The sequence below is a fragment of the Myotis lucifugus genome, unplaced genomic scaffold (assembly GCF_000147115.1).
Source record: "Myotis lucifugus unplaced genomic scaffold, Myoluc2.0 scaffold_141, whole genome shotgun sequence".
NCBI lineage: Eukaryota > Metazoa > Chordata > Mammalia > Chiroptera > Vespertilionidae > Myotis > Myotis lucifugus.
The window spans coordinates 2,466,799-2,486,748 of record NW_005871189.1 but is presented as its reverse complement, the minus strand read 5'-3'; the positions used below and the strand labels follow the sequence as shown (position 1 = coordinate 2,486,748).

The following is a 19,950-nucleotide window of genomic DNA, read 5'->3' as shown; positions in this document are numbered from 1 at the left end:
TATAGTTTGCAGGTTAGGAAAGTCTTTTCTAGGGAAGTGGTGACTGAGCTAAGATAAGAAAGGAGTCATTTTCTAGAGAAGGAAATTTCACTTTATGAGCGGGTAGAGTCCTGGGAGAAAAGAGAAACCACAGTGTTAAATCAGGATGAAGAACTGAGCAAAGGTCAATCCATGTGGAGGCTGGATATCTAAGTCAATAGCCCAAGGCAGGGGGGAAGCCAGAAGTATGCAGGAACTTTCATAACCAGATTTGAACTTTAGAATGAACACTAACTGCAGTGTTCATCTTATTATTGGGACATCAGCCATATTGGATTAGAGCCCCACCTCATCGGCCTCATTTTAATTTAATCACATCTTTAAAGATCTTCTCTCCAAATACAGTTACATTCCGAGGCCAGGCCGAGGTACTGAGGACTGGGACTTCAAAATATAAATTTGGGGGAAGAGATGAACACAGTTTGGTCCATAACAAGAAGCAGTTCAAGATGTATTAAAATAAGAATCAGCACTTCATTCCTGGTTGCTCCAACTCTCAAAGAAAAAATAACTATTTTAAAATACTGAAAGTATGGTTTGGTACAGTTCCAAAGAGAAGTATAGTAATAATATAGCATTATGTCAATTTAAGAGAAAAGACTGACAATGAATCAGTAACCACTGCAAAGTGTGCATTGGAGGCAAGCGGTAAGGATGGAGTGTGGAAAGGAGTCCCTTGGTGACCTTGGAAGGAATAAAGTGGTAGAAGCAAGGCTGCATAGCTGAGGTTTGAGCCTCATTCTTGACAAAGGAGTGGGTGAACCATGGGGAAGAAATGGTGTCTTCTGCACAGGGATGCAAGGAAGGGAGTTTAACCAATCTGTATTTTAGTCTAGGAAAGAAATCACAAAAATAAAAACACAAAAAGGAGAGGGAACTGGACAGCAATATCCTGGAGGAGGTGCTATCTGTTTTATAAAGAGCATGACCTACAGGTGTGGTGAAGCCCCCAGACAGAAGAGAATATGACTGAAGAGTCCACTACATGTTTGTGGGAGTAACTGCTGCTGCTTTTAAATGATGCTTATGAAGAGACAGTCATAAACCTTTTCTTAAAAAATAGGTACATCTTATCACTTTAAAAACAGAGTGATAATTTACTTGTAAAACCAAAGGTAGCCCCAATGGGAGTTTTAGAAAATAAGGGGTCTAAAATCCCCTTCTCCATAATCATCCTCCAGTCATAACACTTACCCTTCCTGTATCCTCTCTCTCCCCCTAAAATCAAAGCAAAATAAAGCTTCACTGAATTAAAAATGGTGTATCTGTTATGCAAAACTGTGTAAAATCAGATTCGCGCAAATCTCCTAGTACTACTCTCCCACATTGATTTTCACCTTCCCACCCCTTAGGTGAAATACAAGCAGCAGCTACTCGATAGCTTTAGCGGTAATTTCTGCAGCCAAGCAGGGACTTGTGTGGGGATGTAACTGGCACAGTTCCTTCCCAGCAGCAATATCACCAGGAACGATTTCTGTGTATAATCCCAGGCCCAGTTCTCTCTGCTGAATTCCCTGGATCTCTGCAAATGGCCCCACCACAGGTTGCATGGCAGGTGCTGACCACCAGGGGGCAGACCCTCAACGGAGGAGCTGCCCAGCAGTGGTGACTTCATGGGTGAACAGAGCCCGATTCCTCAGGGCCACCCGATTCCACCTCCTGCAGTGCGTTAAGTTGTTGCTGGGGCACTGTCGGCCCAAAATCTGGTTTATTGCACACTTGCGTTGCAACTTTGCAGAGTGCCCTCTCGCACTCCGGGACCACTCAGGGGATGTGGGAGAGCCCGTTTCGGTCGATTCCCGCAGGCCAGGCCGAGGGACCCCATCTTCCGGAGGGACCCCCGCTCACTCTGCAGACGCCCCCCTGCCGCTGGGTCGCCCCACGTGCAGCGGCCGGGGAGTGACAGAGGGAGGTTGGCTCCAGGGCGTGTCCGCCAGTCTCACCTAGTCCCGCCCCACTGGCCACCAGCCAAGACCGCCTGCATTAGTCCCTGCACCGGAGCCAGCGCCGCGACCCGGAAGACTTAAGCGTGAGTTTTCTTCCTTTTTCTTTTTCTTTTTTTAAATATATTTTTTATTGTTGATAGTACTACAGATATCTCCCATTCCCCTCCCTTTTCCCCTTCTCCTCTCTGCCCCTACCCATCCACTCCAGGTTTTCACTACCCTACTGCCCGTGTCCGTGGGCTGCGCATATAAGTACATAAGTTCTTTGGTTTATCTCTCCTCCTTCGCGCCTGAGTTTTCAATCCGAGCTCCGGCTGGGTGCCCAAGCACCCTACACACTGCGACCCCCGGGTGGCAGGCGCATGCGCGGAACTTTCCTTCTATCAGAGTGTCTGTCTCTTCTTCCCGCCAGGTTTTTATTTCGTTTTGTTTCGCCGGTCGGATGGTATTCACTATTTGTCTCAAAACACTTTTCTCTCGCCCCTTTGAACTTGTGAGTCAAGAATTTGACAAAGATGGGTGTATGTGCGCGCGCACTTCGGTCTATAGAGTTGGGGGTCAGCGTCCCAAGTGTATATTACTCATCTCCTGTGTTTTGTGTGTTTTTCCTGTAAAACGAGGGCTGTCCAGATTAATGAAAGACTTCACTTGTCACCTCAGAGGTAATGAACAGGATATTGACCTCAGGTACCAGAACTCTTTCCTGCCTTTCCCACTCCTGAACCCAAAAGCTGGGATCACGCACCCACACACTCCAGGCAGGAGATGTCTGTCTTTGTGAATTTATTGTCCTAAGAGCAATACTGAGAAAGAGATGGTAGATTAAAAAAAAAAAAAAAAAAGCCCTGGTCTGTGTGTTCAATGGTTAGAGCCTCCGCCCACACACAGAAGGGTTGGATTCCCAGTCAAGGGCACATAACTCGGTTGGATTCCCAGTCAAGGGCACATAACTCGGTTGCAGGGGCATGTGCAGGAGGTCTCTCTCTTTCTCTCTCTCTCTCTCTCCTTCTCCCTCTTTCCCTCTCTCCCTCCCTCCCTCCCTCCAAAAATCAATGGAAAAAATATCCTTAGGTGAGAACTAACAGCAACAACAACAAAAAACCACCCTGGAATTTTATAGGAAGTACAAGTCAAGCCAACTAAAGATCTCGTGGAGAACCAACATAGCAGGAAAGGGAAGTGCAGGAAAAAATGGAAAGTTCAGGCCCTGGAGACCTGAAAACCCAGAGTGAGGCACTCAACTTTTGCCATATGGACAGTGGATGAAAGTGGAGGGCTCTTATTAGGGAGAGATGTCTGTAGGATGGCTTGAGAAAGATGTAGATAAGAATACATCTTGGGAAGAAACTAACTTGGTCCTGTCTAGATATATATGAATGTAAACTAAAGGGAATGAAATGAAGGAATGAGATGGAAACAGAAGGGAGGAAGGCGGCAAATGCAGCAGAGAGCTTTGGTATCTGTCTTAGTTTAGATGCTTCCCCAGAGCAAAGCTTGGCAGAAGAACTGGTGTACAGGTAGTTTATTTGGGAAGTGAGCTCAGAACCCAGAGTGAGGACATAGGGAGGAGGAGACAAGGAAGGTGGGAAAGGGAGTGAAGGATGAGGCATGTCACTGAGCTGTTTTCCACTGTGGGCAGCCAGAACTCAGTTCCTCCGAGGACCCTTTGAGGACTCTAGGATGCATCTCAAGCATCCACTGAAATTAGAAGTGGGCGGAGGGGACATGGCACCAGCACCTAAGCATCTACTACAGGATCCTTGTCACTTGGGGAAGATCCAAAGGGAAGCAAAGGGACAGAAACATTTTCTCAGTGCCCACTGTGGACCCAGCTCAGGAAAAGGCGTTTTTACATGCATTCTCTTAATCTTCAAAAACAATCCTCTAAGAGATGTATGATTTTTTTCTACAAATGGGGAAACTGAGACAATTAATTTATTCAAGAGGACCTGCTCTGAGGGGGCTAATGTCACTACTTTTAGGAGCAGCGAATTTTAAAAGAGCTCCAGAAATTACAGAATGCTACCCAAATGGAAGTGAACTCCCTAGTTAGACAGGATAAATTGGGAGGCATTTCTAACTCGTTTAGTCAAAGAAGCTATCAGAACAAATGCAGTTTCTCAACCGTCAACAAACCTTTTTGTCCAGGGAAATGAAATACTAAGTCACCAGTTGCATTGATCTACCAGGCCCCACAGGATCAGCCCCTCCCCACTCCACTCAGGTCCTGCTCCTCCCTGCCCGTTTCTCTGCGGCCTCCCTGTCACTTCTCTTTGTGGGAATGCTCTTCTCCGGCAGCACCCTGTCAGGTCTCAACTAACATGTCGGGTTTCAGCTTCAATGTCACTTTCTCATAAATGCCTTCCTGTCACCGAGTCTAAAGCACTTTTCCAGTCATTCGACACATCACTATGTTTTATTTTCATCATAACACTTATTAATTGCTGCATTTTATTGATCTGTTGGTTGACCTATTTATGGTCCTTCCCCTTATAAAATACTAGGTTCAGAAAAGTGGGGACCTTGTCTGATTTGTTCCTTGCTGCACCACCAGTGCTGGCACATAGTGGGGACCCAAGAAATGGTTCTCATCCGAATGTATTCATTCCTTCTTGTGTTCACCCACTGCTTCACCTGTTCTGATCACACTGTCTTTGCTTTTCTCTGCAGCAGCTGAGTGATCATGGCAACAACTCCCATGGTGGCTTTCGAGGCCCTTCTAAATGGAGTGACGAGCTGGGATGTCCCTGAAGGTCCCATCCCGTGTGAACTGCTTCTCATTGGAGAGGCTGCCTTCCCAGTGTTGGTGAATAAGAAGGGCCAGGTCCTCATTGCTGCGTCCTCCTATGGCCGAGGCCGCCTGGTGGTGGTGTCCCATGAGGGCTACCTGCTGGATGCTGGCTTAGCTCCATTTCTTCTCAATGCAGTGAACTGGCTCCGTCCCTCTCCTGGGGCTCCCGTGGGAGTGCACACCTCCCTGAAACCACTAGTTACCATCCTGCGGGGTTCTGGGATTGAGGCACAGGTTCAGCCAGAACTGGGAGACCTCTCAGGGGTTTACTGCATCAATGCCTACAATGAAACCCTGACTACAGAGCTGGTCCAGTTTGTGAAACGTGGTGGGGGCTTGCTCATTGGGGGCCAGGCCTGGTACTGGGCCAGTCAGCACGGTTGTGACAAGGTGCTATCCAGGTTCCCTGGGAACCTGGTGACCAGTGTGGCTGGAGTGTACTTCACCGACACCTATGGGGAGAGAGGCCTAAGAAGGTGCCCAAGATCCCGCTCGAGGTCAGGTGAGTAATATGTCCCTTCAGGGAGTCTTTCCCAATGACCTTATTGAAATGAGGATTAACTTTCCATTCCCTTTGCCACAGTGTCTCCATTATTCCCTAAAGATCATGATCACTATTTAATAAGCCCAGAAACCAATGAGCAAATGGCAACTTTGAGAGGGGAAGTAATTTTCACAGGGTCAGCAAGCTGTTGGGTCAAGGAAGGAAGCAGGATCCTACCCTGCCCACCAGAACCAGGGCCCATCAGTCACCCACTCAGCTGGATGGTAGCAGTTAGACATTTTTATAAGCACATGAGTGTGAACCCTCAGGTTAGCAATTTCATTAATGATGGCTCTCCATATTGAAGGTTTTCTATCATTAGGTGAAATTTTAGGAGGTGCTTTTCAGAAGATTCTGGGATAACAGTTAAGAATGGAAGCCAAGTCTACAAGCTAAGTCTTTTAAAAACAAATACTAAAATTTTATTGGCAATACATTTCTTAATAAGATATAATGGAAGAAGATAGTGTCTTTTTAAAATTATTTATTGTTTAAAGTATTACATATGAATTCATTTTCCCCCATTGACCTCTTCCCACTTGTCCCCCCCCCACACACACACCACCCACACCCCGGCACATGCCCTCACCCTCTCCCCCCACTGACTGTGTCCATGGGTTATGCTTATATGCATGCATACAAGTCCTTTGGTTGATCTCTTCCCCCCAACTCCCCCCACTCCTTCCCCCTGAGGTTGGAAATATCACATGATCTCACTCATATCTATATCTAAATATCTATATATCTGTATATCTATATCTATATCTATATCTATATCTATATCTATATCTATATCTATATATAAAACCCTAAGCAACCGGAATGACCCGTCGCTATGACATGCACTGCGGGGACAGGGGTGGGGGGCAGCTGGCCCCGGCCTCGATCACCCTCCCAACCCCAATGGGGGTGGCTGGCTGGCCAACTTCCCACTGTCCCCTCCCCCTGGCTGGCCTGGCCCTGATGGGCCCCCACTGGGGCAGGGCTGGCCGGACCCCACCCATGCACAAATTCATGCACTGGGCCTCTAGTGTGGAATATAATGAACAATATAAACTGATGAACTAAAATAGATCCAGAGACATAGAAGCATCATACAAGCTAAGTCTTATAGCTCAATGGCATTACTTTCCAAAATAAGTCTAGAATCTGTATAAGTAGAGAAAGCTACAGGTAAAACTATAGCTCTTGGTTGAGCATTGTCCTATGCACAGAAAGGTCACTGTTTGATTCCCAGTTAGGGAACTTGTCCAGGTTGCAGGTTCGGTCCCAGTCGGGGTGTGTACAGGAGGAAGCCAATCAATGTCTCTCTCACATCAGTGTTTCTCTCTCTCTCTCCCTTCCTCTCTCTCTCAAATCAATAAAAACATATTTTTATTAAAAATAAACAAAAACTGATGCCTGAACTTGTATGACATTTGCCATGTTAGTTTGAAAGTCAGATGCCAAAACTAAGATACAGTCCTCATTTTCATGCTGAGAAGAAATTAAGGAGAAACTGTACAAGAGCTACTTTTTTCAATAATGTTGTGCTACTCAAATGAATAAACTATTTTTTAAACATTTGATTTAAATATTTTTATTATGAGACAAAATTTTATAAAGATAGTTCAAATCACCTATAATCCCAGTAGTCAAGATGATTACTGAAGACATGTTGATAAATGTGCTTTAAATCTTGTTTCTGTATCTGGTTTTGTTTTTTGTTTTTGCTCTGTTTTGTGTTTGGTGTTTTGTTTGTTTGTTTTGCAAATTGGCTTATTTAGTACACAGTATCTTTTAATCTGATTAAAAAATTTTCTCCCTAAGCATTTTCCACTATCTAATTATTATCTTAATTACTACATGGTATGCTGTCTAGGGTTAACCATAACTTATTTAATCAGTTTCCTGTTGTTTGGCATTTAGAGTATCTACAAATTGTGTGTGTTTTTTAAAAAAAGAAAAATCCTGGAATATAAAACCTCTTCTGAATTCATTACATTTTGAACATTTCTCAATAAAAAGTAGTAAGTACATTATCACATTTAAGTGAGAATTTAAAAAAAAAAGACTGTGCATTTGTATAAGTCTTCAAGTATAATGTTAAACAATATACTTGTAATGTGTTCCTAGATCAGAACTAGCACAAGGTGAGGGTAATTTTATGTTTTTTTACAGCCCGCCTTTGCAGAAAATTAGCTCTGAGATATGTGTAAGTAGGATTACTTTCTCAGGAGTAATAGAATATCTCTTTTAGTTTAATTCATTCATATTTTCAAATTTGAAAATATAGGAAATTCAAGCCAGACTAGTCCACATTCAGTTGACTGACATGGGAAGAGTTCATTTGGAGAATGTAGATTTTAAGATGTGCAAATAAGGTCACTACCTTACTCTTCAGTATTTCATCAAATCTAGGACAACATGGATTATAAGAGGCACCATTATTTTATGAGTCACTGAGATAGAACAAAATATGCCAATTAAATAATGATATGCCATCGATTGTTAAGAGGTGAAAAAATATGCCTTAGATGTGAAAAAAAATAAGTGGTTACATACTAAAATCCTAAATGTTATCAGTAAGAATAAGGAGCTTGGCATGAACTTTGTAAACTTTGTACCCACACATTGATTTCTCTATGTAGTGAACTCATTTCAATGGTTCATTGACTGACTGTGACCCCTTTGTCACTTTCCAGGTGTGGGGAGGACCTCAGGCAGGACCAGGACCAGCTCCTGGAAGGGATCTCAGAGCTGGACATCAACACAGGAGGACTCCCCTCACAGCTGCTGGTGCACGGGGCCCTGGCCTTCCCGCTGGGGTTAGATGCCTCACTTGGCTGCTTCCTGGCCGCTGCCCGCTATGGCCAGGGCCGGGTGGTCCTAGCTGCCCATGAGGGAATGCTCTGTGCTCCCAAGATGAGGCCCTTTTTGCTCAATGCTGTACGCTGGCTGTCCAGAGGCCAGACAGGCAAAGTTGGGGTGAACACAAGTCTAGAAAACCTGTGTGCCCTACTGTCGGAGCATGGCCTGGAATGCAGTCTGAAGCCCCATCTGACAAGTGGCTTGGCTGTCTACTGCTGTAAGGCTTACAGTGACAGTCAGGCTAAGCAGCTACAGGAGTTTGTGGCTGAGGGAGGGGGTTTGCTGATCGGGGGCCAGGCCTGGTGGTGGGCCTCCCAGAACCCGGGCCACTCCACGTTGGCTGGTTTCCCTGGTAACGTCATCCTCAACTGCTTTGGCTTTAGCATCCTACCTCAGTCTCTCAACCCAGGGTGTTTCCCCGTCCCCAACCCCCAGATGCGGAGCTACCACTTCCGCAAGGCCCTATCGGAATTCCAGGCTGTCCTGAACCAGGGGAATAGGAACTTGGAAAAGAGCTGGCTGGCAAAACTGCGAGGTGATGGGGCTGCCTTCCTGCAGATCCCTGCTGAGGGGGTCCCTGCGTACATGTCCATGCACCGACTTATAAGGAAGATGCTGCAGTTGTCCGGCCTCCCAGCTGTGAGCCGGAAAAACCCAGTGGCCAGTGATTCCCTTGAGGCTACAGTGCTCTGCCTAGCCACTGAGCTGGTACATTCTGGGACTGACTGTTCCAAACTGATGCAGGGTTGGGGAACCAGTACCTGCCACTGCAGCCTGGACCCCTCAGTACACTCCATTGCTGTGGACATCGATGGAAACAACCCAGGTATGGAGCTAGAGGAGAGTTCTGGGAGCTTTGCAGGACCTGGGAAAGGTTGGGTTAGCAGATGCTGAAGCCCAGGCAGGCAGCTCTATTCTCTACCAACTACTTTCAGGAAGAGGGGTTGGGGTCTTAGAGTTTAGAAGGGATGAGAGCAAGAAGCATGGATGAGTTAAGTGAGGTATGCAGGAAAGGGCCTGCACCTGTGGAAGGGGCTGTGATGCTCCAGTGGGGAGAACTCAGCCTTTCCTATGGCTTTTCTCAGGCAACGGTGAGTGCTGGGTGAGTACTGGACTCTACGTCCTAAATGGACAAAATGCAGAAGTCTCACTGTCTGAAGCTGTGGCCGATACCGGCCTGAAGGTAAGGCCAGAACATCCACTGCCCACATCCCCAAACCTCAGGGCTGCTTCATTCTCATCCAGCTCATGGCAATGCTACCAGGAACACGGGTAGCTCATTTTACAGGTTTCCCAGGGGATGCAGCTAAATTTCAGGGTGCCTAAGGCAGTGAGTGATGATGCCAGAGTGCTAACATCAGATCCAGCACTCAGACCTAAGCCACAATTTCCACACATGGTGATGTTTGCCTCCCAACAGGAATGTGGAGAGCACACTGCCTTTCTGGGTTTTACCTCTTTACCTTGACACCTGAAGGGTATATTTAATCTGGTCACTCACTACACTCAGAATTTAAATTCCTCCTGCCTCAATTCTGAAAGTCACTTCCTTCTACAGCTAGGGTCTCTTTTGTATCAGGCTCCTTTCTAGAACTCACATTAAACCTAAGAAAAGCAAGTCCAGGACTCCTAACAGAGAAGTACTCAGTCCTTCAGACCTGGAGGGGAGGGGGGAGCGGGGAGGGGGAGAGAGGCAAGCCTGACAAAGGAGAGAGACTCAGGTCTCCCCCTCAGGCCAGATCCTGCTGCCTGTGGTCACACCTCCTGTCTGTATACAGGACCCCACAGGCTCATCCTCAGCATCAAACTCAACACACTGGTTTAGGATCCAGTAGAAGAGGTTCTTCCTGATGCGAAGGCATGTGGGACCTAGTCATAATCAGCCTCAGGAGTTGTTCTAATCCCTAGAAAAGTGACTCTTCGTGCTTCAGTTCATGTTACTTTTGAAGTGCTAAAATATCATAGGTTTCCATGCATAGCTCAGAGAAAAGGGAAGGTGGAGTTTGTCTAATTTTTTTTATTATGATTTACAATACAATATTATTTTATATTAGTTTCATGTGTGTAGCATAGTAGTTAGACAATCATATACTTTATACATAGTATTCCCCTCAATAATTCCAATACCCATCTGGCACCATACATAGTTGTTACAATATTATTGACTATATTCCCTATGTTGTACTTGACATCCCCGTGACTACTTTATAACTACCGATCTGTACTTCTCAATCCCTTCAGCTATTTCATCCAGTCCCCCAAACCCTATCCCCTCTGGCAACCATCAATCTTTTCTCTGTATCTATGAGTCTGTTTCAATTTTGTTTGTTCATTATTTTGTTCTTTAGATTCCACACATAAGTGAAATCAAATGGTATTTGTCTTACTCTGGCTAACTCATTTCACTTAGCATAATATCTATTAGGTCCATCCATGCTATCACAAATGGTAAGTTTTTTTTTTTATGGCTGAGTAATGTTCCATTGCATATTTGTACCACAGCTTTTTTATCCACTCTTCTATTGATGGGCATTTGGGTTGCTTTCATATCTCAGCAACTGTAAATAATGCTGCAATGAACATAAGGATCATATATTTTTTTGATTTAGTGCTTTGAGTTTATATATATATACTAGAGGCCCGGTGCACAAAAATTTGTGCACTCGGGGGGGAGAGGGGGTCCCTCAGCCCGGCCTGTGCCCTCTCGCAGTCTGGGACCCCTCAGGAGATAACGACCTGCTGGCTTAGGCCTGCTCCTGGGTGGTAGAGGGCAGGCCCAATCCCTAGGTGCAGCCCCTGGTCGGGCTCAGAGCAGGGCCGATTGGGGAGTTGGGGTGCCGCCCCCTGTCACACACAGAGCAGGGCCTGTGGGGGGGGGAGGGGTTGGGGCACCGCACCCTGTCACACACAGAGCCGCAGGGCAATCAGGGGGTTTGGGCGCTGCCCCCTGTCACGCTGATCCCGGTGCCAGGAGGCCTCGCGGCTCCGCTGATCCCGCCCGGCAGAGTCACAGATCCGGGTCCCAGACCGCAGACAGCCTTGCCTGCTGCCGCCTGCCTTCAGTATGCAAATTAGCCGCCATCTTGTTGCTTCAGGGTGGGGGTCCCCACTGGGGTGCCTGGCCAGTCTGGGTGAGGGGCTGAGGGCCGTTTTCAGGCTGGCGGGCAACTGAAGCTCCAAACCTCTCCTTTTTTTCTTTTTTTTTTTATTCTGGCATTTATTTACCTTCTATGGCTGTCACTGGAGCTGAGAGCCGGCTTTCTCTCTGAGGCTCGGCTGAAAGCAGGTTTCTGGCCTTTGTTTTCTATATTCGAAACAATGTTGCGACTCCAGCTCTGAGATCCAGGCTGACTGACAGGAGGTTTCTGGGGTTTTGTTTATCTTCTATAAATGTTACTATGTTTCAAACTGAAGCTCAGAGGCGGGCAAGGCAGGCGGGGAACGTTGGAGTCCTCTGTCACTGAAGGAAGCAAGCCTCCCTGTTCGCATCAGCTGCCTGGCTGCCGGCCGCCATCTTGGCTGACAGTTAATTTGCATATCTCGGATTAGCCAATGGGAAGGGTAGCAGTCGTACGCTAATTACCATGTTTCTCTTTTATTAGTGTATATATATATATATATATATATATATATATATATATATATATATATCTATGAAGTGAAATAGTGAAATCACTGGGTGCCGGGAGCCGGTCCATCCTTGCTGCTTGACACAGTCGCTGCAGGAAAGAAACATCTGCACAGCATATGTTTCAAGGGACCTGGCATATATAGCATATTGTTCTTAATATGTTTGCTCTCTTTAGCGCCATGTGTTTTAACCAAGGTCACCTCTCCGAGAAAGGTTGTTTCCCCAGGTGGGGATTTTTCCCTGAGGTTAGGGAGGGGATACAACCCCTTAATTAAGTGCCAGGCGGGTAGTTAAGCTACATAATCTTTACTCCCTGGAATGGAGATAAGAAACGCCCTAACCTTTGTAATAGAAATTGACAGGATTAAAATCGGCTGGTATAAATATGGATGTAACAAGACAATAAACATCAGATCCTCGTCAGTTCCTAACCAGAACTCCGACCAGAACTTTGGCTGGAGATCCTGGCTAGAGGTCCTGACTAGGCTGCTGATCAACTGAAGGCTGTCTTTGTGTCATTCCTTCTTCGCCGACTCCGTCCACACCTTTGGGGGCCCCTGGACCCGCTGGGATTGGACCCCAGCAACTGGGTCATAAGGCAGTTCCATGTTTAATTTTTTAAGGAAACTCCATACTGTTTTCCACAATGGCTGCACCAGTCTGAACTCCCACCAACAGTCCACATCCTCACCAACACCTGTTGTTTCTTGATATATTGATGATAGCCATTCTGACAGATGTGAGTTGATATCTCACTGTGGTTTTAATTTGCATTTCTTTGATAATTGGTGACATTAAGCATCTCTTCATATCTTTTGGTCGTCTGTATGTCCTCTTTGGATAAGTGTCTATTCAGGTCCTTTGCCCATTTTTTAATTGGATTATTTGTTTTTGCTGTTGAGTTGTATGAGTTCTTTATAACTTTTTTATATTAAGCCCTTATCAGATATATCATTGGCCAATATCTTCTCCCATTCAGTAGGTTGTCTTTTTGTTTTGTTGATGGTTTCCTTTGTTGTGCAAAAGCTTTTTCATTTGATGTAGTCCCATTTGTTTATTTTTTCTTTTGTTTCCCTTGCCCGAGGAGATATAGCAGAAGAAATATTGCTACGAGAAATATCTGATACTTCAGTATGTTTTTTTTAAAATATATTTTATTCTCATATTTAAGCTTTAATCTATTTTTAGTTTATTTTTATATATGGTGTTAGGAGGTAGTCTGGTTTCATATTTTTGCATGTACCTGTCCAATTTTCCCAACACCATTTATTAAATCAACTGGCTTTACCCCATTGTAGGACCCTTGAGTCCGCAGGCCGACGCTCTATCCACTGAGCCAAACCGGTTTTGGCCTTCAGTATGTTTTTTCCTAAGGTTTTTATGGTTTCGAGTCTCATATTTAAGGTTTAATCTATTTTGAGTTTATTTTTATATATGGTGTTAGGAGGTAGTCTGGTTTCATATTTTTGCATGTACCTGTCCAATTTTCCCAACACCATTTATTAAATCAACTGGCTTTACCCCATTGTATGTTTTTGCCTCTTTTGTTGTGCATGGTATGGGTTTATTTCTGAGCTTTCTAATCTGTCCCATTGATCTATGTGCATGTTTTATGCCAGTACCATACTATGATTACTATGGCCTATAATATAGTTTGATATTTTGCTGCATGAAACAACTCTCAATTAAGTGAGTGACACAGGCCAGGGCTAGTTCCTTGCTTTTCATCACTGAATATTTCATGCCAATCCCTCTGGCTGGAAATGTTTCTGTTGAGAAATAACTGACAGCTTATGGGAGCTCTCTTGTAGGTAACTATCTTTCTCTCACTGCTTTTAAGATTCTCTGTTTTTAAACTCTGATTTTTACAGTCAGCTGTTAGGTGGGCTCCTCTTCCCAGCACTGGTACTCTGGGCTTGGGAGCTCAGAGTTGAGTTGATACCCACGTTCTTCAGGGGGTACCTTTGCAGCTGAGATATCCTTTGGTATTCTCAACTGCTGCACATGGCTGCAAGACCAGCCCTTTCACCTCTCTGCCCTTCCTACCAGTCTCCATGTGGATTCTGCAAATCCTTATTTATAAGACTTCTGTTCAGGTAGTCTTTAGTTCATCATTCAGGTTGATTGTTCTGTATTTAGTTGTAATTTTGATTTGGTCCTGGGAGGAGGTGAGTGTAACTTCCACCTACTCTGCCACCATATTGGAGCTTTTGAAGTTTTTCTAATATCCTTCATGTACACAACACCGCAGGTACAGATTGGCTGCCACACCGATGACTTGAACAAAGCCAGCAAGTTGTCTCGAGCCCCTATAGTGTCTCACCGATGGTGTATGAACAAGACCAAACAGTCAGTCTCTTGCCTCTGGGGTGGCCTTTTCTATGTCATTGTGCCCAAAGGCAGTAAACTGGGACCCATGTCCATCACTATTAAGAGTGCTGTGCCTGCCCCATATTACAAGCTGGGTAAGTGAACTGAACATTGAGGGAAGAGGGAGCACTAAGGATGCTGTAGTAGTTTAGGGGCTGGTTGCTAAGGAGGAGAGGGAGAGGGATGGGTGGACAGAAGGAGGAAGAACTGTTCAAGGTTGAAGTGGAGGCAGGAGAAATTGAACACCCTGTACCTATGGAGACTTCAGGGTAGAACCAAAGGAAGGAGCTGGAGGCCTGTCCTTCCCTTCATAGAACTAAAGGAAGGATCTGGAGGCCTATCCTTCCCTTCATAGGAGACCCACATGATGATAATTCATTATTTCAGTGTCCTCTTCCTAGAGTTCAAGTTATGTTTTTCAGCTCAAGGGAAGTTGGGGAAGTGGTTGAGAGATCCATGATATTTATTCGTAGGTAAGACATCCCAGGAGGAGTGGAAGAGCTGTATTCAGGAGAGCCTGGCTCCCTGGGGAGAGCTGGCAACAGACAACATCATCTTGACGGTGCCAACTGAAAACCTCCGGACCCTGGAGGACCCTGAGCCTGTGCTCCGCCTCTGGGATGAGATGATGCAGGCTATAGCCAGATTGGCAGCTCAGCCTTTCCCGTTCCACCGTCCGGAGAGGATTGTTGCTGACGTACAAATCTCAGCTGGTGGGTGTTCCAGGGAAGGACTCCTAGTCAGTGGACACCATTTATCATTTTGCCTTTTTAAATGTCCAATATGGGAAAGGCATAATTTTACCAATAAAAGTAAAAAGCCATAAAAGACGTGGACCTTGATGGGATGCAAAGATGTTACATGTGAGAAGGTAAATCATTTACATCTACAAGGTGAGATTTCACAGGATGGGTAGAACAATCTCAGGAAAAATGGTTCTAGGAGTTCACAGATGACACTGAGGGTTGTTTCAAGGAGAGGCTAAAATAGAAACATTTCCTTCCAGCATAAGTCAGAGTGGCAATGAAAACAGGGAGAAAAGAGGTTTATATTAAGTATTGAGTGGTTTAGAGAAAAGAGGGAATCTAAAGAAAAAATAAGGAAGTCTGGTATCAAGTGGAAAAAATTCCTCTGGAATTTCAGTGTGATCTTTTAAAAAGGACAAGATTCTGTCTGTTAAAGAGTATACATCTAAACAGCAGTGGTTTGCATAGGTGAAGAGATGATGCTGTTCTAGCCTTGAGGATCTCAAATTCAGACACAGGACATAATGTCACAGCCTTGCACCCAGAGGAAACACACAAAAATGAAGAAATGAATTATACCAAGAATGTCTGTGTGAAGTATATAGGAAAGCCATTTACTTTCCAATGAGCACAGAGATTCTGGAATAGAGAGGAATGAAGGGAGATGGGTTTGGGTACCCCACCTCATGCCTCCTCTCTTTCTTTTTGGTTCCCAGGCTGGATGCATTCAGGGTACCCCATCATGTGCCACCTGGAATCAGTGCAGGAGCTCATCAATGAGACCAACATGAGAAGCAGAGGTCTGTGGGGAGCCATCCATGAGCTGGGCCACAACCAGCAGCGGCATGGGTGGGAGTTCCCCCCGCACACCACTGAGGCCACTTGCAACCTCTGGTCAGTCTATGTGCATGAGACAGTCCTGGGCATTCCCAGGGCTCAGGCCCACCCTGCTCTGAGCCCTCCAGAACGAGAGAAGAGGATCAAAGAGCACCTGGGCAAGGGAGCCCCCCTGTGTAACTGGAATGTGTGGACAGCTCTGGAAACATATCTACAGGTACTGAGCCAAGATTCAGTGAGGGGGGGGGGTATAAGACCCCTCTGTCATGTAACATTCTTCACCAGCCCAGGCCCACCACCTCCCCTGGACATGAGAGATTGGGACATATGGTGGTGCTTCTCAGCTTATACATTTCTACATGGAGATAGTTATACCTGTCCCATTTGCCTCCTATAATTTTGCAATCATAAGTAAGAGGAAATGAAAAGTGTTATGAAAAAGTAAGTAGAGAAAAATGCAGCCTATTGGTATTTTGACCAAGGGCAGAAGTTGAGTTAGGCTTTCTTGAGATTGAATCATATCTCTTCCACTCACTGGTATTGACCTTGGTCACCTAATAAGTACTCCAGAAATGTTCATTGTTTGCTTTGCTTTGTTTTACCTCACCTTAGTTTTATGGGTCAAGTGTTATATCCCTTCATAGTAACAGTGACATGTCTGTCTATGGGACAACTGCAGGAAGGCATGATAGGAGATCAGGCTGTTAAGGAGATTCTCAGACTTACATCATTCCACTTGAACCCAAATGCTTTAAGAATGAATAAATAAACAAACCAACCAACCAAGTGGAAGGAAGCCCTGAACCAGGTCTGCTTTATATGAAATTAACATAAGTCCCTGTCTCCTTCCCCAGTCCTGCTTGGGATTTTAATAGTTTGGAGTTGTCAAAGCTGTTCTTCATATCAGATCTCCTATGCTGTCCACCTCAACCCTATAGACAGCGACACATTTCACAGAGGCACATGCTAAGTTGAGGAGTTTAAACTGCCAATCCAATATCATACATTTAAAGAATGGACCCAGAACTTAAAATCAGAAGTTAATGATGAGTTCCTCTTTTTTGTTTCTTCTTTCACTCATTTTCTAAAGAGTGGATGTCAATGAAATAACTTTGCATTGCATCCATTCTGTATTCTTATATAGCCAGTCCAAGGGTCTATAAGGAAACAGGCCTTAAATGGTAGGAGGTTGCCATTGAAGTTGGAAGTTAAAAACCTAATTCTGCCCTCCCCACATACCCACTCACCGTGAAGCCCTGAATATCATTTTGCAAAAGTTATGGGCACACTTATCATCTCGGAGTCTGAGCCTCTGCCTCAAGACAAGCAGACACCTGCTTTCTGTACCTGAGAGATTTCTGCTCACCATCACTCCTCCCACTCAGGCCCTCATTATTCTTCCTTGTCTATTCCAGAAGCCTCCAGAAGCCTCCTAAATTGTTCCAGCATCTTGCTTCTACCTCTACCACCCACCTTCCAAAACAATCTTAATATTCCACATTTAACACTTTCCGAATGTTCTGCTTTCCATACAGGAGGAAGTGTAGAAGACCCTTTATCCTCACCTCCATAATTACCCTTTAGTATACCAGGCTGCTTTCCGCTATGAGCATATCTCGCTGTTCCAGGCTTCTGTGCCTCCCCATGTTTCCTTCCTGCAGTCTCAACTTGCTTGAACATCTTGTCTATTACCTGTCAGATCACCTGTCAAAATTCAGCTCTATTAACCTCTTCTCCCTATATCATCCCAAATGTGTACAAAATGAAGGTTTCTCATCTCACTAGGGCTCAAACCTGTCTGATGCCAAGGAAAACAGTTAGGATCTGGGGATCTAATTTTTTAATTAAAGACAATAATAATAATAACAACAACTGTCATTTATTGAGTACATACCCCTTGTCAGATATTAGGTTCTCATGATGTCCCCTACTGGATTCAGGGAGTATAGGTTTGTGGCCAGATTCTGGAATTACTGGATAATAGGAGGTTGGAATGAGCCAATGGGATTGTATTTATGTGCAGAGGTCAGGTGGAGAGACAGGAACAGATAATAGGAGTGAAGCTAATAGATGATTAAGAGGCAATAATTACCATAAGTGACATATCCTTTTTTAAAAATATATTTTTATTGATTTCAGAGAGGAAGGGAGAGGGAGAGAGAGATAGAATCATGATGACAATCATTGATCGGCTGCTTCCTGCACACCTCCTGATGGAGATCAAGCCCACAACCCGGGCATGTGCCCTGACTAGGAATCGACTGTGATCTAGTTCATAAGTCGATGTTCAACCACTGAGCCACACCGGTAGGGCCGTAAAGGACATATTCTTATGAACAAGCATGTTGCCGTTACTTTTGGAAACTTGATGTCTCATCCTGCCCCTTCTTTCTCTTCTCAGCTCCAGGAGGTCTTTGGATGGGAGCCATTCACCCAACTTTTTGCTGAGTACCAGACCCTACCCAGCATCCCCAAAGACAACACTGGCAAAATGAATCTGTGGGTGAGGAAGTTCTCTGAAAAAGTGCGGAAGAATCTGGCTCCATTCTTTAAGGCTTGGGGCTGGCCCATCCAGAAGGAAGTGGCTGAGAGCCTGGCTTGTCTGCCTTGGTGGGAAGAAAACCCCCTGCGGGTTCACATCCATACTGAGGAGTAAAATGTACAGAGTCACTTGGGGACAGGAATGGTCACTGGCCAGCTCCACCACCCATGTACCTTGAGCCTGAATCCTACTTACTTCCCTGTCTTCAGAAAGGCAGTGAAGGTCCAAAGACAAAATGAAGACAACTTTCTCAGGAAAATACTTTGGTACTTCTCTGTATTGTTTCTCTGCTTATACTGTCACTCTCCCCAGGAGTTGTGCTTCACCATCCTAGTCCTCCAGTGGAAGAATTTTCGTCTTGGCATCTTAAGGTCCTGCAGGCTCTTTGTTTCTATTTTTGACCAATATTTCTAAAGACCATGGATTACCATAATAATCTGATATCACTCCCTCACTACTGCCTGAACAAAGATCTTAATTTCTTGTGCTTTGAGAACTTTTCTAATAGCAGGAGAGACAGGGTGGTATAGTGGAGAGAGCCTTTGGCTCTATGGAAAACCATTTAACCTCTCTGTGCTTCTGTATTCTTTTTTTTTTCTTGTTTCAAAATAAAAGTAGTGATTTCATAAATGTTTACCTTTTAATGTTTGACCCCAGAGCATATTCAATATACATCTAAACTTAAAGCCCTCCTAATGACTCAGGTACCCATGACATGGGGATAAAAATGTATTACTTGATAATGGTGAATGTGTTTGCACCATAACATGTACCCATGTGTAAGGGTATCCTTAAGCTTTCTCCAGGTCCCAGTTTTGTGTGGACAACCTGAAAACGGAATCTCACTTCTGAGTTGACCACCCTGAGGTTGGCATTCAGTCCTCGTGTAAGAGATTGTAATGAATATCAGTGTCACTCCTACTGCATTGTCGAGGTCCTAGCCTATCCTTTATCCTTTCTCCTGCCTCTGGAAGGATTCTTGACTATAATCTAAACCTGTCATCAGAAAAGCTCAACTGAAACATATTCCACCTTCCTCAAGTCCTCGTAAGTTTGTGATTAAAGTGAGGTGACCCCTGTCTTTGCTCACAGAGGATTTACCCTGGGGCAACCCTGCTGGTTTCACATCGCTTTCCTCACAGTCAGTGGGCTCCACATGAGTCATGACAGTGAGAACACAAGCCAGTTTTCCACTGATGGTAAAGATAAGATAGCAGATGGTCACCACGGCCTCCACCTCTGGAATTCCATGATTCTGAAACCATTTACTCTTGTTATCTTTTTCATTTTTATTCATTGATTGATTTTCAGAGAGAAAGAAAAAACATTGATTTGTTGTTCCACTTATTTATGCACTCATTGATTGATTCTTGTATGTGCCCTGACCAGGATCTAACCCACAACCTTGGGTGGATGCTCTAACCCAGTGGTCGGCAAACTCATTAGTGAACAGAGCCAAATATCAACAGTACTTCTTTAAAATAGACTCGCCCAGGCTGAAAACCGACTTCTGCGCATGGGCCACAAAGTTTCAATCGCACTGTACGCGCACCCGCATGTGGTATTTTGTGGGAGAGCCATACTCAAGGGGCCAAAGAGCCACATGTGGCTCGCGAGCCGCAGTTTGCTGACCACGCCTCTAACCAATTGAGCT

The 19,950-nt window shown here is 44.9% G+C and overlaps 1 protein-coding gene across 1 annotated transcript; it reads left to right on the top strand.

The window, feature by feature from the left end:
* Positions 1–1,831: 1,831 nt before the first annotated feature.
* TCAF2 (TRPM8 channel associated factor 2) lies at positions 1,832–18,926 on the top strand. Its single transcript, XM_006094753.3, is given in 9 exon segments — positions 1,832–2,068; positions 4,656–5,242; positions 5,245–5,278; positions 8,005–8,996; positions 9,256–9,353; positions 14,053–14,266; positions 14,645–14,884; positions 15,634–15,971; positions 18,156–18,926. Coding segments are annotated over 8 exon segments (2,745 nt in total). The 5' UTR covers positions 1,832–2,068; positions 4,656–4,668; the 3' UTR covers positions 18,411–18,926.
* Positions 18,927–19,950: the final 1,024 nt, after the last annotated feature.